Here is a 23139-nt window from a genome sequence, read left to right as displayed (position 1 = left end):
CTTATGCCCTGGTTTTCCACCAGGGCGGGGGGCCATTTTTGCCCAAGAAACAAGTCACAGAGGTAGCATGTTTATCATTGGTCATCTGGGCAGCACCCTGTGGTCTGAACTATTTATTTAAACACAGGGTCCTGAAATCTTATCTTGAGATCATAAATCTCTTCAAAATACATATGGAGTTGACTTCTGAACAATGATCTCTGTTCACATAACAGCAATGGCATTAAAGCTACCTTACAAACAAAAATTCTACATACATTTCCTGGGAAAGTAAAGCACTACTTTTGGTGGAGAAAGACAGAACCTAAAAAAAAAGTCTGCCAAAAAATGAGACTCTCAGATTTATTTGAAGAACTACACTAAAATTCTTCATGAGAGAATCTTAACCTTGTATCAAAGGCATACTTCAGTATAAGAAAAAGAAAAAAATAAAGATACCTTCATTACACCACACTGGACCACACAATAGCCTCCCCCGCCCCCTGAGAAAGCACATGCAATCAGCCTGGAGGAGGAGCTGCCCTGCCGTGAGGACACAGCACCCTCGCTGACCTGCGGCTACTCTGGGGGCTGTGTCACAGACCAGAGCTGAGTGGAGGAACAGTTTGTGGTCTGAGCAATGCAAAGCACGTAACCACAAGAGGCCAATTAAAAACCAACATATCAGAAAACAGGTCACTAGAAGCAAAAAATGAGGCAAAACAGAGATGACCCCAAACTGGCAAAGACACCACAGATCGTGTAAATGGAAGCACAGCGTTTGTCACAAATGCAAGACGTCTGAAGAGATCTGAGATATGACATCACGCTGGCTGTCAGCCCTCCTGCCCACGGGTCCACAAGCCCAGCCCATCTCCGCACTCAACTCCTAGTCTGCCCACTGCTGGGAGCTGATGAAACTGTGTGGTTGCAGGCACTGGTGTGGACGGGCGGGAAGTCCCTACCTGCTCGGCCAGCTTCCACAGCCGGTGAGGCTACAGCAGCAGGAGGTGGGAGCAGAGGACACCAGACCAACAGAAACCGAACATCGAGGACACACACAGACACAGAAACAGACAACCCAGCAGTAAAAGTGGGATGAAGAAGAGGGAGGGGTGGGGAGGAGAATGCAAAAAGCAGAGAACAAAGTAAAAAGAAGATCAAAAACAATGTCAAATATGGAAATCATTAAAAATCAATCACTGTACCATTAAAGGCTAAAAAAAAAATCTAAAAAGATGTTCACATATCCACAGAGCAACAGAGGGGGTAACAGATGACTGGTAACGGGCAGGTTGGCCTGAGGAACTGCTTTTCATACATACGGTCAGTGGGTGTTGATTTTATGGTACTTTTCTCTAGTATCTGTTCTTTACTGAGAATGCAGGGAGTATGAATTTAATTGACCAAATCTGCCGAGTGTTCCTCACTGAAATAGCTTCAAGTTTCTTACTACAATAATGAAGGTGACCCTGGAAGTCTGTGTATCTTCAGGCTGTCTAGCCCTGCTCATCTACAAGATTAGGAGAAGAAAAGAGTTCAGAGTACGCATGAAGCATGGACCAAACCTCAGGCTCCTCCCTCAGTGGTGCAAAAGGGACTCCCCACAGTGGGCACCCTGCCTCCCCCTCAGTTCTGTCCTCCAAGACGCTGCATCCCCTTCCCTCTCATCTGCCAGGTTCCGGTCCCCACCTCCACCATCCAAAAGCATCCGAGTCCACAGGGGAAAGACCCTAAAGCCATTAGGGGCAGCTCCTCGGCTGCTGCACGGCTTTCCTGGCTGACTGTCTCTCCCAACATCCCGAGAAAGCTGGATCAAGCCCAGGTTTCTGCATGGGCACAGTCCTGTGTGGGTCTGGCCTCGTAACGCCCCATTCAGTTACCTCAGAATCTCATGCATCACTAACATTTCTTTCTGCAGTCACCACAACCTGCTGGCTGCACAACTCAGCCTCCCCAAGACCAGGGGACACTTCTGGAAGGGGGCCCATGGACACTAGAAACGTGATTCTGAGAGCACAGCTCAAATGCAGCTCCATTCCTCGTCTGGACAAGGTCCGTGGCTACGTACCTCGAGAGATGGAGGCCTGCCCTCTCCCAGAGCACTCAGTCCAGTTGAGGGCCCTGAGGAAGCATGGCGGGCCATCCAGATGAGAAAACATGCCCTCAAACAACAACCAATCAACTGAAAACACTCACTGACTTCACACACGCTGGTAATTCTGAGGTTCCATAACAAAAATGGCATGACCTTCACAATACCTTCAAGCACTTAGGACAGGGCTTGGAATTTGGGAAATACCTTAGCATTTCTGTTTTTCATGTTTTTACATTAAGGAATTGATGGTGATTCTCTCTAGGCAGATGGGTGTTATTTATTGACTAGTCTGTATTTTCCGATTTTTGTTTCTTAAAATAAATATTCTTTTGTAAAAAATTCAGTCTCTAAAAATTCATAACTTCTCAGATTGTTTTCCTTATTTGTATAATCGTTCTTAAAAATTCAGTTTTGGTATATTTAATATCTTTATTACACATTTCTTTTGTGTCAGGCCCTGCAGAAATACAATGGAAACAAGAGATGTGGGGCTTCTGCTCTCAGACCTCAACCTCAAGCAATGCCTTCTCTGTTTGTTTCGGATCAGTTCAGTTCAGTTCAGTCGCTCAGTCATGCCCGACTCTTACCGACCCTATGGACTGCAGCATGGCAGGCCTCCCTGTTCATCACCAACTCTCGGAGCTTATTCAAACTCATGTCCATCGAGTCAGTGATGACATCCAACCATCTCATCCTCTGTCATCCCCTTCTCCTCCCACCTTCAATCTTTCCCAGCAACAGGGTCTTTTCCAGTGAGTCAGTTCTTTGTATCAGATGACCAAAGTATTGCAGTTATTTCAGCGTTAGTCCTTCCAATGAATATTTAGGACTGATTTCCTTTAGGATGGACTGGTTTGATCTTGCTATCCAAGGAACTCTCAAGAGTCTTCTCCAACACCACAGTTCAAAAGCATCAATTCTTTGGTGCTCAGCTTTCTCTATGATCCAACTCTCACATCCATACATGAACTACTGGAAAAACCATAGTTTTGGCTAGATGGATCTTTGTTGGCAAAGTAATGTCTCTGATTTTTAATATGCTGTCTAGGTTGGCCATAGCTTTTCTTCCAAGAAGCAAGTGCCTTTTAATTTCATGGCTGCAGTCACCATCTGCAGTGATTTTGGCTGCAGTTACCATCTGCAGTGAATTTTGAAAATAAAGTCTCTCACTCTCATTGTTTCCCCATCTATTTGCCATGAAGTGATGGGACCAGATGCCATGATCTTAGCTTTTTGAATGTTGAGTTTTAAGCCAACTTTTTCACTCTTCTCTTTCACTTTTATCAAGAGGCTCTTTAGTTCTTCTTCACTTTCTACCATAAGGGTGGTGTCATCTGCATATCTGAGGTTACTGACATTTCTCCCAGCAATCTTGATTCCAGTTTGTGCTTCATCCAGCCCAGTGTTTCGCATGATGTACTCTGCATATAAGTTAAATAAGCAGGGTGACAATATATAACCTTGATGTACTCCTTTCCCAATTTGGAACCAGTCTGTTGTTTGATGTCTGGTTCTAACTGCTGCTTCTTGATGTGCATACAGATTTCTCAGGAGGCAGGTAAGGTGATCTGGAATTCCCATATCTTGAAGAATTTTCCAGTTTGTTGTGATTCACGCAGTCAAAGGCGTAGTCAATAAAACAGAAATAGATGTTTTTCTGGAACTCTCGTGCTTTTTCTACGATCTAATGGACATTGGTAATTTGAAATCTGGTTCCTCTGCCTTTTCTAAATCCATCTTGAACATCTGGAAGTTCACGGTTCATGTACAGTTGAAGCCTGGCTTGGAGAATTTTGAGCATTACTTTGCTAGCGTGTGATATGAGTGCAGTTGTGCGGTAGTCTGAACATTCTTTGGCGTTGTCTTTCTTTGGGATTGGAATGAAAACTGACCTTTTCCAGTCCTGTGGCCATTGCTGAGTTTTCCAAATTTAAATTTGGAGTTTAAATTTCCAAGTTGAAATATCCACTTTAACAGCATAATCTTTTAGGAACTGAAATAGCTCAGCTGGAATTCCATCACCTCCACTAGCTTTGTTTGTAGTGATGCTTCCTAAGGCCCACCTGACTTTGCACTCCAGGATGTCTGGTTTTAGGTGAGTGATCACACCATCATGGTTATCTTGGTCATGAAAATCTTGTTTGGGATCACAATCACATATTTTTTGATTTATGCAAAAATTAATAGAAAATAAACATTTCCGCTGACCAACCCTGCCTTGCACCTGTTGCTGCTTTTGCCCACATTTTTGTACGTTCACGTCACAGGGTGCTTTGCAGAACTGTCAACTCAGAGACGTCTTTCTTGGCTACCCTAACTGTAAAACTGCCTCCTCTGTCCCCGCTTTATGCTCTTACTTCATTTTTCCTAAGAATATTTTACTCGCTTACTGAAAAATTCATCTCTATGTCTACTGTCCATGTGGTTCCCTGAGGACCAGAACTGTGTCTTGAGTTTCTCTAAGTAAAATGTGACTCTGGCTGACACGAGGCTACTCCCAGGATGGAGCATGCCAGAGACACCACATCCACATGTGCGGTAACAGGGTTCTGCCCATAGCCTGCTGTGTGCTGTGTCCCACATAGCACACACGGTCAAGTTCCCCAAACCATAAGACTCCACACCCCCGATGCACACCTGGTTGCAGGCATGGCAGGGAGAGAGAGCCTGCATTGCTTAGGAGGACGCACTTGAATTTACCTGATTTATCTCTACTGCCAGACTCATTAATACTTTCAGCTATTTTCTAATACTAACCATTCAGAAAAAGAAAAACTGGCTGAAAATTAGGTGAGAGTAAAGCACACAAGTAGAAAAACTTAAAATGTACAAAAACCCTTAAAGACGCTGCCAACACTCCAAAACAGCACTGTGACCTGGATCTGTCAATGTCAACTTTGACCTCCACATCATGCTGATGGGACTGTTTTCTATAAAAGAATATATTATTCTTTTTTAAATTAAAAGTATAGAACTTCAAGTATTCAACATTCTTACAACACATATTTATTAAATATTTACAAAGCACCAGGTCCAGTTCTGGGTGGTAAGGACACAGACTGATGGAGCTTGTATTTCAGGCCACAAGGTGCCAAATACCTATGTGTCAACTTCATTTTTGGCTTCTTACCCTTATTTTCTGTCACCTCTACCTTTTCTATTATTTTTAGTGTATTTTACTTTTCCTACTTAATTTACTGCTTCCTTATAAAAACTTCTTAAAACATTTTGGATTAAGTAGATGGAAATAAATGAAAAAAAGAGGTAAATAACATAAGTGTTTTATTTCTACTGTTTACAAAGTTTTAATTTTATATAATAAAGTGTTGTAGAATTCTTTGCTGCCTGTATGAAGTGGACAAGTGCTAAATGATATTCGTTAATATGGGATCTATTCTATGTCCTTCTCCCTTCATCTGCCAGCATTCCGAGAGAGAGAAGAATAACATCGCTGTGGGCAGGGGCCTCTAACAGATTCCCATGGACTCGTGATTCACTCCCCAGTGCTTGCAGGAGAAAGGAGTATTACAGAATCCTACAGCTGGATTCATCTAATGAGTGCATTTCTCATTTCTTCTCAAGCAGAACAGATAAAGGTGAAGAGGAAAAGAAAATCTCAGCATTTAAAGGACTAGCTGGGCAAATCAATCCAATCCTTCAGATTACTTCAATCACAGAACAAGGCTCAATGGACTCCTGAGGACTCTGGTAGTTACACATGTTTAAAAATGGAGCTGATTCAAAGAGAAGGGAGACAGAGTCAAGGAACATCTAATGAAAATCAGAAAAGCTTCCTGTCTCTGATTTTTCTAAAGCTATCTCATCAAACTGATCATTTGGGGACAGTCAGTCCTTTGTCTCCGAAGTCCAAATACTGAGAGCCCTAGCCAGGAGGCAGCAGACCAGGAGCTTCCCATGGTTGCCCAAGGGGAACTAAAAGCAGCATCTCTGGCCACACACAGGGGACATGATAGGTGTCAGGGAGGGGAGCTTAGGAGCTGGTTTGCGGCAACTGTCCTCCACTCCAGCACCTGCTGTGAAGAAAGTTCCTGTCCTTTTCATATGCTCAAAGGAACAGAGCCTACAGCTGAGCCTGGGACCAGCTCATTTTGGCTGAGGCGGCCTGAAGGGCACTGGGGGAGGTTCCCACACGACCTTCCTCTCCTTCATAGACTAGATCTCAAGTAAAGAGTTCAGAGCAGGAGAGAACAGTGACAATGGTCAGAAGTGGGCTAATGAAGAGACAGGAAACAAATATTTTTCGCCACATAGGATACAAGGCTACCTTATGAGGGCAGCCTCATGTACAGCTCTACCTTAGAAATGCAGCAATTAAGTGTTACTTCAATGGTGTCATCACAGGAGCAAATTTGTGAACCTGCTTAATGTACTGGAATTCTCCTTAAAGAAATCACTGTCTGCAATACAAGAGACTAAGTACTTCAAGGCACAGGATTTCTTGCCACAGTGAAACATTTGTTTAGTATCTCATCTTTAAAGAGCCTGACTTGAGAGGTTTGGACAAAGAGCAACTCTTACTACAAACCTTAAAATGTCCCAGGACAGAGTAAGCCTGTGAACACTAGTTACGAATAATGGTTACGACTTTAACTAAAAGAAAAAGGAAACAAGTGTGCACCAACCACATGCATTTGATTGAAAGATTCCTTCTAAATGTGGGTTAGCATCAGCAGGGAACTGTGGTGAGCAGTTTGGCGCTGTATGCCTGTCTTTAAAAGTCACTCTGTGACCCAAGCACTTATTGGCATCAAGGAAACTCACCTGCAAGCAAATTGCCAGGTTCACTCGACAGCCAAACGAGGTGCTAACGGCCCGCGGGTGGAGGCCCAGGTCTTTGAACAGTTTCGAGAAAGACTGGGTGAGTGCTATTCGGGGCCGCTCCTCTGCTACCACCACACAGGTCCGCACGCGGGACAAGTCCAGTCCTCGTGCCTACAAATAATGACAGAGGCAGGAGGTCACACTTGCCAGAGTTAAGGTGTGACCTGCAGGTTCCTCACTCAGACCCACAAAACCACAGAAACTCCACAGAGATATTCATTCCCAGAGCTCTGTGTCCACGCGAGTGATCAAAATGCTGTAGAACATATGTATAAACAAAAAACGGCCCATATCCGATTATCAAGGATGCCATTACAAATTTTACGTAACTGAAGAAGCATAATGAGGAGCAGAGTTGAAGAAAAACAAGATCTGGATAAAATAATTAAAGGACAGGGTATGGGGAAAACAGAAGCACCTGTTTGAAGCATCTGTGAGCCTGGATACATAGAACACACATTGGAGAGAAATGAGAAACCTACTTTTAATACAGTAATGGAAAGCAAAAACATCTGGGCAGCTTCTTAAACATCGTTCTCCTTTCATTTCCTGAGCTTAAACTGTCATGATGAAGCACAGCTCAGTTCTGCCCAAATTCCATGGAAACACCCTGGAGCTGGAAATGAAGTGCCTTGAGTGTAACACTCCCAGATAGAGCCCAGGAAGAGCACAGACCATGATGGGAGTGGCAATGACATGGGAGCGTGGGAGCAACGGCGTCTCCAGAGCACACGGGAAAGTCACCAGGAGCCAGCCACAGCTGGGAGAGCTGACAGGGCTCCTGTGCTGAGGGTGACCTTCCAGACATGCTGCTACATGGGTCAAGATGAGTGTGCACAACAGGAGGGCCCCCAACACACACGTGTCCTGGGAGAATGCAGCCTAGGCTCTGGATGGTGCATCTGGGGTCAGAGATTCAAAATTTGGCCCTGAAGTTTATTAAATATAAGAACCTGGAAAAGGTGCTTGATTTCTCTGTAACATAAGTCTTCTCATCTTTAAAATGGAGACAATAATGGATCCAGTTCAGAGAGCCACTATAAGGGTTAAACTCATCAAAGTGTGACGTGCTTAGATATCATTTATTTCATTTGGTCACTTACATATGCACCCTGTGGGAAAGTTCATGAAACATAATCCTTTTATAGCACAACATAGGTGGACATGAAAAATAATTATGTTTTATAAATTTATTTTGCTATATAACTTCAAGAAATAATATGTCAGCAAATTTGGAAAACTCAGCAGTGGCCACAGGACTGGAAAAGGTAGTTTTCATTTCAATCCCAAGGAAAGGCAACGCCAAAGAATGCTCAAACTACCACACAACTGCACTCACATCACACGCTAGCAAAGTAATGCTCAAAATTCTCCAAGCCAGGCTTCAACAGTACATGAACCGTGAACTTCCAGACGTTCAAGATGAATTTAGAAAAGGCAGAGGAACCAGAGATCAAATTGCCAACATCTGCTGGATCATAGAAAAAGCAAAGGAGTTCCAGAAAATCATCTATTTCTACTTTACTGACTATGCCAAAGCCCTTGACCGTGTGGATCATGAGAAACTGTGGAAAATTCTGAAAGAGATGAGAATACCAGACCACCTGATCTGCCTCTTGAGAAACCTACATGCAGGTCAGGAAGCAACAGTTAGACCTGGACATGGAACAAGAGGCTGGTTCCAAACAAGGAAAGGAATACATCAAGCTTGTATATTGTCACCCTGCTTATTTAACTTATATGCAGAGTACATCATGCGAAACACTGGGCTGGATGAAGCACAAGCTGGAATCAAGACTGCCAGGAGAAATATCAATAACCTCAGATATGCAGGAGACATCACCCTTATGGCAGAAAGTGAAGAACTAAAGAGCCTCTTGATGAAAGTGAAAGAGGAGAGTGAAAAACTTGGGTGAAAGCTCAACATTCAGAAAACTAAGATCATGGCATCTGATCCAATCACTTCATGACAAATAGATGGGGAAACAAGGGAAACAGTGGCTGACTTAATTTTGGGGGGCTCCAAAATCACTGCAAATGGTGACTGCAGCCATGAAATCAAAAGACACTCCTTGGAAGGAAAATTATGACCAACCTAGACAGAATATTAAAAATCAGAGACATTCCTTTGCCAACAAAGGTCCATCTAGTCAAGGCTATGGTTTTTCCAGCAATTATGAAGGGATATGAGAGTTGGACCATAAAGAAAGCTGAGCACCAAAGAATTGATGCTTTTGAACTGTGGTGTTGGAGAAGACTCTTGAGAGTCCCTTGGACTGCAAGGAAATCCAACCAGTCCATCCTAGAGGAGATCAGTCCTGAGTGTTCACTGGAAGGACTGATGTTGAAGCTGAAACTCCAATACTTTGGCCACCTGATGCGAAGAGCTAACTCATCTGAAAAGACCCTGATGTTGGGAAAGATTGAAGACAGGAGAAGGGGATGACAGAAGATGAGATGGTTGGATGGCATCACAGATTCAATGGACATGAGTTTGGATAAACTCTGGAAGTTGGTGATGGACAGGGAGGCCTGGCGTGCTGCAGTCCATGGGGATGCAAAGAGTTGGACATGACTGAGCAACTGAACTGAACTGAAGGAATAATTTACTTCTGTAGCTTAATATCAAAGTTACCATGCATTTTGCTTTCTTGTTCAAGCTTAATGCATTGGGTCTAAATAGGGAAACAAAATCCAGGAGAGAGAAATATATTGCTTTACTAATGGCAAGTGTATAGGTAATTTGTATGTATATAAACATACACACAAATATAACCTGGGTATACACATACACACACTCTCTCTCTCACATGTATCTGAGCATAGAAATAGTGAACAGTTGGAATACTAACCATAATAGGTCTTATAACTACTCTCTCCTAGTTACTTGAGTATTATGGTATGTCTACCCAGATGTCCTTGGCTATCACATAATGGTAACTGAATATTAACAAATAAAACCAAACCACTGTTCATTGAGCTGTACAACTGAAATCTGGTTAGGACTCAGATATACCAATCAAGATCTTCAAGAAAAACAAAATGTGTGGCTAAATTAAGACCTATGACTGTAACCTCATCACTGGAATAAAAGTGAATCCACCAACAATTAAAAAGGCAGTTCAGGCCCCTCCGAGCAGCCCTAGCAGAATTAAAGACATCAATAACATATGTTCTGATCTCTAACTCTGGCAGTGGGAAAACATTCATGGTATAAAACAAGGTTTTCATATAGAAGCAACTCTGTAAACCCTCACGTGACAGTGGCTGCCCCACCACACCTCTTCCACGCCCTCAGATACTGTGCTTCCCCAGGATGCTGGCAATGCTCCAAGCACTCTTAGGTTGCTTACCTTGAGGGATTCTGTCTGCGATCCCAGCCCCTTGGTGCACAGTTCCATCACTGAATAGGAGCAAAACGTATCCCGGACTTTGTACTGACTCACGGCAAGCAGCCACAAGGCAGGGTTGGTCTCCAGCTCTGCCGGCGGGATGAGGATGGACTGGTGCCCAGAGTACACACTGCAGAGAGACATGGCAGGGCTCAGTGAGGATAGAGGAGGGGGATCCACTGGCCTCTGAGAAACACCTGCTTCCATTTGCAAGAGGGGACAGTCACATGAACTCTACTCCCAAGTGTTTTTAAATAAAAAACAAAAGGTGTTTATGAAAACACCTTATGAAAACATTCTGAAAAATACAAAAGAATTATGTAACTATGATCTGCAGTTACTGTCATTTTGAGCACTTAGTGAGGTATCTCAAAGCTATGATGCTGGTAGGTTTCTCTCAAAGCTACTACACTAACAAACTAAATCTCACAGTAGGAAACAGAGGACTGAATTTTGGTTAAAAAGTCTGAAAGTTTGGAAGAGCAGTTGACGAACTGGATGCTGTCTGGTTTAGCAACTGAAGTTTCATTGGGACCTGGCCCTCAGTCCTTGCAGTACTGTCTTCCGTGGCCGCCACATCAACAGGCAGAGAAGAGGGTTGCAACAGAGGCCGTGCAGCCTACATGTGTACTAAACAGCCAACTGAGGAAAAGCAAGCCCAACTCGAGTTCAGAAAACTGACATTCAGAGTAAATAAAACTAAGACAATTAGAATACGATTATAATTTCACTCAAAATGATCCAAATAAATACCAAAAAATAACTAAGGAAAATAAATGCATTCTCTTGTGTGTAGGCTCAGTCATGCCCTACTCTGTGACCCCAGACTGTAGCCCACTAGCCTCCTCTGTCTATGGAATTCTCCAGGCAAGAATACTGGAGTGGGTAGCCTTTCCCTTTCTCCAGGGAATCTTCCCGACCCAGGGGTTGAACCCAGGTCTCCCACACGGCAGGCGGGTTCTTCACCATCTGAGCCCCAGGGACGCCTGGAAGGAGTAGCTGACTGACTTCCAGGGTACAGCACAGTGATTCAGTTATACACACACAAAGATGTATTTTTTCAGATTCTTTTCCCACATATGGCATTACAAAATATTGAGTATAGTTCCCTGTGCTATACAGTAGGGCCTTCCTTGTTGGTTACCTATTTTATATATAATAGTGTGCATACGTTAATCTCAAACTCTTAATTTATCCCTCTCCCCACCACTTTTCCCTTTGGTAAGTTTGTTTTCTATGTCAGTGAGTCTGTTTCTGCTTTGTAAATAAACTCCTCTGTATCTTTTTTCTTTTGGATTCTACATATAAGCAATGTCATATGGTATCTCTCTCTGGTTTATTTCACTTAGCATGATAATCTCTAGATCAATCTATGGTGCTGCAAATGACATTATTTCATTCTTTTTTTAGAGCTGAGTAATATTCCTTTGTGTATATATACCATATTGTCCTTATCCATCTGTCAATGGACATTAAGGTTGCTTCCCTGTCTTTGCAAATTTCCATGCTGCCGTAAACAATGCTGCAATGAACACTGGGGTACATATATCTTTTCAAGTTAGAGTTTTCTCCAGACAGAGGCCCAGGAGTGGAACTGCAGGATCACATGGTAACTCCATCTTTAGTTTTTTTAAGGAAACTCTATTCTCCATAATGGCTGTACAAATTTACAATCTCACCAACACTGTAGGAGGGTTTCTCTTTCTCCACACCCTCTCCAGAGTTTAATATTTGTAGACTTTTTGATGATGGCCATTATTCTGACTATATGAAGTGATATCTCATTATAGTTTTGATTTGCATTTCTCTAACAATTAGCAAGGTTGTTAAGCATCTTTTCACGTGCCTGTTGGCCATCTGTATGTCTTCTCTGGAGAAATGTCGTTTTAGATTTCTGCCCACTTTTTGATTGGGTTTTTTAAAATATTGAGCTGCATGAGCTCTTTGCATATTTTGAAGGTTAATCCCCTGTTGGTTGCATCACTTGCAAATATTTAGTCCCAGTCAATATGTTGTCTTTTTATTTATGGTTTCCTTTGCTGTGCCAGAGTTTTCAAGTTTAATTAGGTCACATTTGTTTTTATTTCCATTACTCCAGGAGATGGAGTCAAGAAGATATTGCTGTGATTGATGTGTTTTGTCTATGTTTTCCTCTATGAGTATTATAGTATCTGGTCTTAAGTTTAGGTATCTAATCTCTTTTGAGTTTATTTTTCCCTGTGGTGTTAAAGAATGATCTAATTTCTTTTTTTTTTTTTTTTACATGTAGCTAAACAGTTTTCCTGGTATCACATACTAAAGAGACTATCTATTCCTCAGTATAGATAGTCTTGCCTCCTATGTCCTAGATTAATTAACCACAGGTGCATGGGTTTCTCTCTGGACTTTCTATCCTGCTTCCATTGACCTGTATTTCTGTTTCTGTGCTAGCACCATACTGTATTGATGACTGCAGCTTTGTAGTATAGTCTGAAGTAAGGGAGCCTAATTCCTCTGGTTCCATTCTTCTTTCTCAGAATTGCTTTGGCTATTCAGTCTTTTGTGTTTTCATACAAATTTAAATTTCCATACAAATTAAACTTTTTTGTTCTAGATCTGTGAAAAATACCCTTGGTAATTTAATAGGCATTGTGTAGATTGTCCTGGGCAATACCGTCATTTTAACAATACTGATTCTTCCAGTCCAAGAACACAGTGTATCTTTCCATTTGTTTTTGTCCTCTTCAATTTCTTTCATCAGCATCTTACAGTTTTCAGAGTACAGGTCTTTTTGCTTCCTTAGGAGGTTTATCCCTAAGTATTTTATTATTTTTTTTGATGTGATAATAAATGGGGTAGTTTCCTTAATTTCTCTCTCTTCCCTTTCACTGTTAATGCAACTGATTTCTGTGTATCCTGCCAACTTACTGAATTAACTTTATGAGCTCCAGTAGTTGCAAGCTGAATCCAACAATATTAAATGGATCATACACCACAATCAAGGGAAATTCAACCCAGGGATACATGGATTTTTTAGTATTTTCAAATCAGGGTAGTACTCTACACTAACAAATTGAAGAATAAAAACCACATGATCATCTGAATAGATGCAGAAAAAGCTTTTGGTAAAATTCAACATCCATTTATGATTAAAAACTCTCCAGAAAGTTGGAGAAGGAAATGGCAACCCATTCCAGTATTCTTGACTGGAGAATCCTAAGGACAGATGAGCCTGGGAGGCCATGGTCCACAAGGTTGCAGAGAGTTGGACACCACTGAAGCGACTAAGCACACACTCCAGAAAGTAGGCATGGAGGACTTATATGACAAACCCACAGCTAACACACTCAGGTGAAGAGCTGAAAGCATTTGCTCTGAGATCAAATGCTACAAGCTGGTGATTGCTATCAGTTCAGTTCAGTTCAGTTGCTCAGTCATGTCCAACTCTTTGTGATCCCATGAACTGAAGCACACCAGGCCTCCCTGTCCATCACCAACTCCCGGAGTATACTCAAACTCATGTCCATTGAGTCCGTGTTGCCATCCAATCACCTCATCCTCTGTCATCACCTTCTCCTCCTGCTTTCAATTGTTCCCAGCATCAGGGTCCTTTCCAATGAGTCAGTTCTTCGCATCAGGTGGCCAAAGTATTGGAGTTTCAGCTTCAGCATCAGTCCTTCCAATGAATATTCAGGACTATATTCAGGAATATTCAGGAATAATCAGGAATATGATTTCCTTTAGGATGGACTGATTGGATCTCCTTGCAGTACAAGGGACTCTCAAGAGTGTTCTCCAACACCACAGTTCAAAAGCATCAATTCTTCAGTGCCCAGCTTTCTTTGGAGTCCCAACTCTCACATCCCTACATGACTATTGGAAAAACCATAGATTTGACTAGATGGACCTTTATCGGCAAAGGAATGTTTCTGATTTCTAATATGCTGTCTAGGTGGGTCATAGCTTTTCTTCCAAGGAGCAAGCATCTTTTCATTTCATGGCTGCAATCACCATCTGCAGTGATTTTGGAGATCCCCAAAATTAAGTCTCTCACTGTTTCCAGTGCTTCCCCATCTCTTTGCCATGAAATGATGGGACCAGATGCCATGATCTTAGTTTTCTGTATGTTAAGCTTTAAGCCAACTTTTTCGCTCTTCTCTTTCACTTTCATCAAGAGGCTCTTTAGTTCTTCTTCACTTTCTGTCATAAGGGTGGCATCATCTGCATATCTGAGGTTGTTGATATTTCTCCCAGCAATCTTGATTCCAGCTTGTGCTTCATCCAGCCCAGCATTTCTCATGATGTACTTTGCATATAAGTTAAATAAGCAGGGTGACAATATAGAGCCTTGACAAACTCCTTTCCCAATTTGGAACCAGCCTCTTGTTCCATGTCCAGTTCTAACTTGCTTCCTGACCTGCATATAGATTTCTCAAGAGGCAGGTCAGGAGGTCTGGTATTCCCAACTCTTTCAGAATTTTCCAGTTTCTCATGATCCACACAGTCAAAGGCTTTGGCATAGTCAATAAGGCAGAAATAGATGATTTTCTGGAACTGTCTTGCTTTTTTGATGATCCAGTGGATATTGGCAACTTGATCTCTGGTTCCTCTGCCTTTTCTAAATACAGCTTGAACACCTGGAAGTTCATGGTTCATGTTTTGCTGAAGCCTGGCTTGGAGAATTTTGAGCATCACTTTACTAGCGTGTGAAATGAGTGTGATTGTGCAGTAGTTTGAGCATTCTTTGGCATTGCCTTTCTTTGGGATTGGAATGAAAACTGACCTTTTTCAGTCTTGTAGCCACTTCTGAGTTTTCCAAATTTGCTGGCATGTTGAGTGCAGCACTTTCAGAGCATCTTTTAGGATCTGAAATAGCTCAACTGGAATTCCATCACCTCCACTAGCTTTGTTCATAGTGATGCTTCCTAACGCAAAACTTGACTTCGCATTCCAGGATGTCTGGCTCCAGGTGAGTGATCACACCATCATGATTATCTGGGTAGTGAAGATCTTTTTTGTACAGTTCTTCTGTGTATTCTTGTCACCTCTTCTTAATATCTTCTGCTTCTGTTAGGTCCATACCGTTTCTGTCCTTTATTGTGCCCATCTTTGCATGAAATGTTCCCTTGGTATCTCTAATTTTCTTGAAGAGATCTCTAGTCTTTCCCATTCTATTGTTTTCCTCTATTTCTTTGCACTGATCACTGAAGAAGGCTTTCTTATCTCTCCTTGCTATTCTTTGGAACTCTGCATTCAAATGGGTATATCTTTCCTTTTCTCCTTTGCTTTTCACTTCTTTTCTTTTCACAGCCATCTGTAAGGCCTCCTCAGACAGCCATTTTGCTTTCTTGCATTTCTTTTTCTTGGGGATGGTCTTGATCCCTGTCTCCTGTACAATGTCATCAACCTCTGTCCATAATTCTTCAGGCACTCTGTGTATCAGGTCTAATCCCTTGAATCTATTTCTCACTTCCACTGTATAATAGTAAGGGATTTGATTTAGGTCATACCTGAATGGTCTAGTGGTTTTCCCTCCTTTCTTCAATTTAAGTCTGAATTTGCCAGTAAGGAGTTCATGATCTGAGCCACAGTCAGCCACCACGGAAGTCTTTGCTGACTATTTACAGAGCTTCTCCATCTTTGGCTGCAAAGGATATAATCAATCTGTTTTTGGTACTGACCATCTGGCAATGTTCAAGTGTAGAGTCTTCTCTTGTGTTGTTGGAAGAGGGTGTTTGCTATGACCAGTGTGTTCTCTTGGCAAAACTCTATTGGCCTTTGCCCTACTTCATTCTGTACTGCAAGGCCAAATTTGCCTGTTACTCCAGGTGTTTCTTGACTTCCTACTTTTGCATTCCAGTCCCCTATAATGAAAAGGACATCTTTTTTGGGTGTTAATTCCAGAAGGTCTTGTAGGTCTTCATAGAATCGTTAAACTTCAGCTTCTTCAGCATCACCGGTTGGGGCACAGACGTGGATTACCGTGATATTAAATGGTTTGCCTTGGAAACAAAGAGAGATCATTCTGTCATTTTTGAGGTTGCATCCAAGTACTGCATTTCGGGCTCTTTTGTTGACTATGATGGCTACTCTATTTCTTCTAAAGGATTCTTGCCCACAGTAGTGGATATAATGGTCATCTGAGTTAAATTCACCCATTCCAGTCCATTTTAGTTTGCTGATTCCTAAAATGTCGACATTCACTCTTGCCATCTTCTCTTTGACCACTTCCAATTTTCCTTGATCCAGGAACCTACCATTCCAGGTTCCTATGCAACATTGCTCTTTACAGCATTAGACTTTGCTTCTATCACCAGTCACATCCACAACTGGGTGTTGTTTTTGCTTTGGCTCTGTCTCTTTATTCTTTCTGGAGTTATTTCTCCACTGATCTCTAGTAGCATACTGAGCACCTACCGACCTGGGGAGTTCATCTTTCAGTGTCCTATCTTTTTGCCTTTTCATCCTGTTCATGGGGTTCTCAAGGCAAAAATATTGAAGTGGTTTGCCATTCCCTTCTCCAGTGGACCACATTTTGTCAGAACTCTCCACCATGACCTGTCTGTCTTGGGTGGCCCTTCACCGCATGGCTCATAGTTTCATTGAGTTAGACAAAGCTGTGGTCCATGTGATCAGACTGGTTAGTTTTCTGTGATTGTGGTTTTCATACTGTCTGCCCTCTGACGGAGAAGGATAAGAGGCTTATGGAAGCTTCTTGATGGGAGAGATTGAGTGTGGGGGAAACTGGGCCTTGTTCTGATGTGCAGGCACTGAGTGTAGCAGTACATGAATGGAAGGAACCTTTTGAAGGAGGTCACCATTATCTTCACTACCTCCACCATAGTTTGGCCCCAGGTAAATAACATGGAGGGAACACAGCTCCACCCATCAACCGAAAATTGGATTAAAGGTTTACTGAGCATGGCCCCACCATCAGAACAAAAGGTTCCTCCATCCATGAGATTTTCCAGGCAAGAATACTGGATTGGGTTGCCATTTCCTTCTCCAGGGCATCTTCCCAACCCAGGGTTTAAACCCAGGTCTCCCACATTGCAGGTAGACTCTTTACCATCTGAACCACCAGGGAATCCAAGAGCTCTGAGGATATACTGACTGGTCTTAGTAACCAGGATAAAGGATTCTAATACCCCAAACTTTCCTTTGAAAGTTTGCAAATATTTCCTCTGAAATCTTGCTAATGTGAATATTATGTGTTATTCACATGATATGCAAAATTGCACATTCCACTGGAGTCCTATGGAAACATATAAAAATTATTTTTATAGTCATTATATAAAAATCAGTAAAAGCCCATTTCAATAATTGTAACATTCAAAATTCTGTCAATTTTTCTCTAAGATCTGTCCTTCGGAAACTGATTGAGGTCTTTAAGGATGACTTTATAACATGGTGGTTATTTAAGAGATCAAACAGCACTACAGCAAATATATCTGTATTAAAAATACTGACATTCTAGTCAAACAGCTACTTACTGCAAGTCAGATGGATCCAAGAACACTTCTGCACAAATGGAGCCAAGTCCTGCAGTTTGTGAAAACACACTTTTATCCAAAAGTTCTTGTATCCAACACTGCAGTGCCTTAAAATCAGGTTTTCTATCTGGTTGAGAAACAGGTATGTCCTACTTGTTTCCTCAATTCTAACCAATCAGCTTTTCAAGAATACACACTTGGGGTCTGAAGAGGAGTCTACATCTACAGCGCAGCAGGGCTGCCCCTCACACTCACAGGTCCTGTGACCGTGCCTGGAGCACTCGTCTTCTTTCCAGGGGCCGTGAGAGCTAAGGGAGACCCCCTGCCCCGGAGCACACCAACACGAGCGGCAGCCCCCGAGTGGACGACTCCTTGGTGTTTACTGCCACAGGTACCAATGCACCCTCTGCCCTTTGCAATGTGGCGCTCCAGAATCAGCCTACAGACCATGTGTGGAGTGACCCTGAATTAGAGCTTTCTTTTTAGAGCTCAGTTGCCAACTTCAATGAGAATCCTCAAGGCAGCATTAAACAGGAAGAAATAAAAGCAATGAAAAATTTACCTCTGTGGTATGGATGTTAAAAGAACAATCCTGGCCAAAATTGGATCAATGCCAGGTAACAGCCCAAGATCTAACAACCCTGCACATCATGCACCATATAAGTCATAACTATCCACCAGGAAACATGGCTTGGAGTATCCCATGAGCACCGAATGTTATTCAACCCACTCGTGAATCAGGATGAACTGGACCACCTGAACTAGAACCCCTGCCTGGCTTCTGTTCCAGCTCCAGTTTACACACTTCTCTGTCACCAAAGACTCCCATTTTCTGACACACACCAAGCTCAGTTAACAACACTGGAGTCCTGTGTGTCAGGGAACCAAAATGTACATAAACACCCTATAGTGATACACTTCTTAATTATGACAATCTATCTTTTCCATATTGTTATCAGCATTTTCCTTTTAAATCCTATCATAAGGAGACCCAAAATGAAGAAAACAAAATGCAAATCACCTATTACTAGCTTTCTTAAGAATACACATCAGGATAAAAGATCTGCTAAGGGCATCAAAAGGTGGGGTCCACAGTGTAGAGTTCAAGGTTAGAGAAACTAAGCACACTTGTGGAAAATAAGCATAGTTTCACCTCTGTCTTCACTTCTGTAAATGGAAGTCAACATTAATAAAAAAGCTATTAAATCCTAACAGAGGACAACAGAAAACCTGATTCACCAATTTTCTACTTGCCTTTTTTTTGTCTCAATCCAACAAAAGTTGATTGCTTGCTGTTTCATTTATTAACCAAGACTGATTTCTTGGCACTGGCTATTATGCTTTCCAACTTAACAGCAGGTTGCTTAAAGGGAAGAAATTATTTCCTGCAAATTTCTGGAACCTCAACTATTTCAGTTTAGATCTTAACTTCAAAAAGAACAGAACAGTTTAAAAACACTTTGGGAACATTTTCTCCCAGTCTCTGGCCTGCTCCCATTCTCTTGACAGTGCCTTTGGCAGAGCAGAGACAATTGCTTTTAATAAAGTCAGTCTGTCAATTATTTCTTTCATGATCAAGCCTTTGGAGGTGTGTCGAAAAGTCATCACCAAACCCAAGACTACCTAGATTTTCTCCCAAGTTATCATCTAGGAGTTTCATAGTTTTATGTTTCACATTTAGGTACATGATGTATTTTGATCTATTTTTGAGAAGGCCATAAAGCCTCTGCGTAGATTCATTTTTTTGCAGGGGGCAGAGGTGGATGTCCAGTTGCTCCAACACCATCTGTTGAAAAGGCCGCTGTATGGCTGGACTGCTTCTGCACGTCTGTCAAAGATCAAAGGACTGTACTTACATGAGTCTGTTTCTGGGCTCTCTAAAACACCAAGAGTGAGCTCTGATGTAAACTACAGACTCTGGGATGATAATATGTCAAGGTAGGTTCCTAGTTTGTAAAAGACATATGCTCTGGTGGGAGATGCTTATAATGGGGAAGCTGTGCATGTGGGGGTGGGGTGGAACAGAAAATCTCTGCACTTTCCCTTCAATCTTGCTGTGAAGCTAACAGTTCTCTGAAAAAGAAAACCTAAAGTAAAAAATTGAAATAAAAAACGGTTGACCAGGAAAAGAGAGAAAAAATACATTCTGGTAACTAATATAAAGGTATACATTTATAATTCAATGATTTTAGATTATTAACTTGATAAAACATACAAAGAATTGATAACTCTCACAATTTGGACACCCTGAGCAAGGCAGTTGTACAACTCAGGATAACACATGTCACCCTGTGGTGTCACACTGGTTAGCCTCATGAATGGGCAGGGTAGGTTCTGTGCCATACACCTCAGTTACTTCAAGCAAAGGAGTTTTCTTTAAAAAAAAAAAAAACAAAAACAGTTTTACTTAGGTATAGTTTGCACATCATATATCCAACCATTTGAAGCACAGAATTAAAAGAACTTTGACAAATTTGCAGAGTCACACAAAGTTCACCACAATGCAGTCTAGAACACTTCCATCACCCTGATATAAAACTGGCAAAACACAGTCCATGTGAAGCTGGCTTGTTGGGCCCTGATGTTTGTTACAGAATTTCTATACACTTAACACTTGCATATGTTTGAAAATGTTAATAAAAAGTAGTACACTACATTAGAAAATAAAATCTGAAAGACTATATGCCAAAATGCTAATAGTGTATTTACTGGAATCACCCTGATAGCTCAGTTGGTAAAGAATCTGCCTGCAATGCAGAAGAACCTGGTCTGAGTCCTGGGTTGGGAAGATCTGTTGGAGGAGGGTTAGGCCACCCACTCCAGTACTCTTGGCTTTCCTTTGTGGCTCAGCTGGTAAAGAATCTGCCTGCAATGCAAGAGAACTGGGTTGGGAAGATCCCCTGGAGAAGGGAAAGGCTACCCACTCCTGGAATCTGGCCTGGAGAATTCCATGGACTGTATAGTCCATGGGGTTGCAAACAGTCAGACACAACTGAGCGACTTTCACTTTCTTTCACTTTCACTAGGTTGTATACTTATGGAAAGCTTAATTTTCTTCTTTATACTATTTTGTATTTTCTAAAGTTTCTATGATGAACATATATGTACAATTAGAGAAAAATGCCAATAAACATTCATTCTTTCTATACGTACTCCTGATACCTGCCACGAGGGGAGAGGAGCCTGCTCCCAGCCTCCCCCAGCTAAAGTTAGGGAGAAGCCAAGGAGCAAAGAGCTTGGATGCCCCTGGTCATAGTTCCAGGCCTGGGACATCTGCAAAGATTTGGAGCTACAAGAAGCAAGCCCAAGGTCTGGGGGTTGCTTGGAAAATGGGCTCCCAACAGACAGCTTCTCAGAGCGGCCACAGATGTTGTCTCTGTCAGTTTCAGCAAATTTTATGGAGACTAACCTTCCAGATGCTGGTGAGTGTGGCTACCTGGCTACCAGCATGCAGAGCCAGGCTGAGAGGGAGCCACAATCTGCAGGCAGCCCCCTCCCATGAGCAGGTCTGAGCTCACAGGTGATCTGAAAAAGCATGCATGATTATTTACTTATATCACAGAGATACAGAGAAAACTCACCTACAGAGGCACCACAGGACAAACCCAAGTCCACAGTAAGGGTCCAAGCAGATGGCCACTTCTCTCGAGGGGTAGAGCTCACACTGCAGCTTAATAGAACGGCAGAAGGCACTGGTGGCTGCATGAGACATCTGCAAGACAGCAAGGCCGTGTCAGGTACCAGAGTTAGAGCCCAGCCTCAGGACTCTTGCACCACCACAGGCCACACAGAACGCACTGGACCAGACACCAATGCCAAGGGTGGTTTCAGATAGGACAATTGTAGCCAAGCTCTGGTTCCGTTAGAAGAGGGTAGGCTGTGGGTTCTCATTAGTCTTCCCGTTTTCAATGAGTAAGCCACAAGCAAAACTTCTCGGTCCCCTAGGACTTAGTAACTCCAGCCCAGGAGGCTGGGACATCTTGCATTTGAATGGCGCCTTCGACTGCAACCCCACCACAGCCTGTACAGTACATGGGGACATGTGACCACTCACGTGCCCTCTCCAGGCAGAGACAACACCCGACTCATGCTTCACCTCCAGTCCCAGCCCTGCACCTGTCATGCAGCAGAGGGACCAGCAGAGCACATTGGACTCCTGTTGGCAAAGACTCACTGAAGGTCACACCCGTTTGTGCAGTGAGATAAGCTTGTCATTTGATGGGAACCCATATCCAATCTCAGCATAGCTACAGTTAAGAGTTTCTCTAAAGGCAGCAGCCAGTCCCACAACAGTCAGTATGGAATGTGAATTCTTTTAAAGTACAGAAAAATTATATCTAATAACATCAATTTTCACAGATGCTTTCTAGCCAAACTAATCTAAGAGGAACAGGAAAGTAAAAGCAGCCCAGGAAAACTTTACCAAGTTCATGGTCTTAGACACATCTCAAGTTAGTGTGGAGTGCACATCACCCAGAGCTGAACTGTAAAAGGGACCAGAGCAGAGCATCCGGGAAGAATTTGACAGGGATCCTACATGCTAGGACGGAAGGCCTCACTCCTGGTGTGTCTCATCTCTTTCCCCAAGGTGTCTAATAAAAGCTCTCTGTCATCTGATTGGATTTCCCTGAATGTTACGATGCTTCTTGAAAAAGAACAACAAAGTCAGAGGACTCACCCTTTCTGATTTAAAAGCTTAGTAGAAAGTTACTGTGATCAAAACAGTATGGTAGTAGCATAAAGACAGACACACAGAAAAACAGAATAGGATAGCCCAGAAATAAAACCTCACATACACACACACAAAAAAACCCACCTCACATACATGGTGAAACGACTTTTTAAATTTTTTTCATTAATTTATTTTTCCCTAGACTTCACATGCAATTGACTGACTGACTGAGTGAGGTATAACTGATCTACATTATTATGTTAGTTTCAAGTATACAACACAACATATATATGTGTACGTATTGCAAAATGATCACCACAATAAGTCTAATGAAAAGAGCTACTAAAATTTACCCTCTTACCAGCTTCCAAGTATGCAACACAGTACACTATTAACTATAGTTCCCATGCTGTACAATACATCCACAGCCCTTATTTATAACCGGAAGCCTGTACGTTCTGGCTCCCTTCACCTGTTTTTGCCCATCACCAATCTGTTTTCTCTATCTATAAGCTTGGTTTTTTTAAAAAAAAAAATAGTTCACATATAAGTGAGATCACATAGCATTTGTCTTTCTGACTTAGCATGATGTCCTTCAGGTTCACCTGTGTTGTCACAAATGGTAGAATTCCCTTTTTTCTAATGGCTGAATTATACTGCACTGTGTGCTTATAGATGGTGTGG

At 42.2% G+C, this 23139-nt stretch overlaps 1 protein-coding gene across 10 annotated transcripts in view; it reads right to left on the bottom strand.

The window, feature by feature from the left end:
• DIP2C (disco interacting protein 2 homolog C) overlaps positions 1–23139 on the bottom strand; it is a 288874-nt gene that overhangs the window by 14678 nt on the left and 251057 nt on the right. For 6 of the 10 annotated variants that reach the window (XM_065921423.1, XM_065921426.1, XM_065921431.1 and 3 more), the window contains 4 exons: positions 21365–21495; positions 10273–10441; positions 6860–7030; positions 945–974 (listed from right to left, as the gene is read on the bottom strand). In XM_065921423.1, coding sequence (XP_065777495.1) covers positions 945–974; positions 6860–7030; positions 10273–10441; positions 21365–21495 — 501 coding nt within the window. The remainder of the gene's footprint in view (positions 1–944; positions 975–6859; positions 7031–10272; positions 10442–21364; positions 21496–23139) is intronic. The other 4 variants (XM_065921432.1, XM_065921429.1, XM_065921424.1 and 1 more) reach the window with 2 other exon arrangements.

The sequence above is a fragment of the Muntiacus reevesi genome, chromosome 2, assembly GCF_963930625.1.
Source record: "Muntiacus reevesi chromosome 2, mMunRee1.1, whole genome shotgun sequence".
Lineage (NCBI taxonomy): Eukaryota > Metazoa > Chordata > Mammalia > Artiodactyla > Cervidae > Muntiacus > Muntiacus reevesi.
Note: the sequence above shows the minus strand (reverse complement) of the source record. Positions and strands in the feature narration are given on the sequence as shown.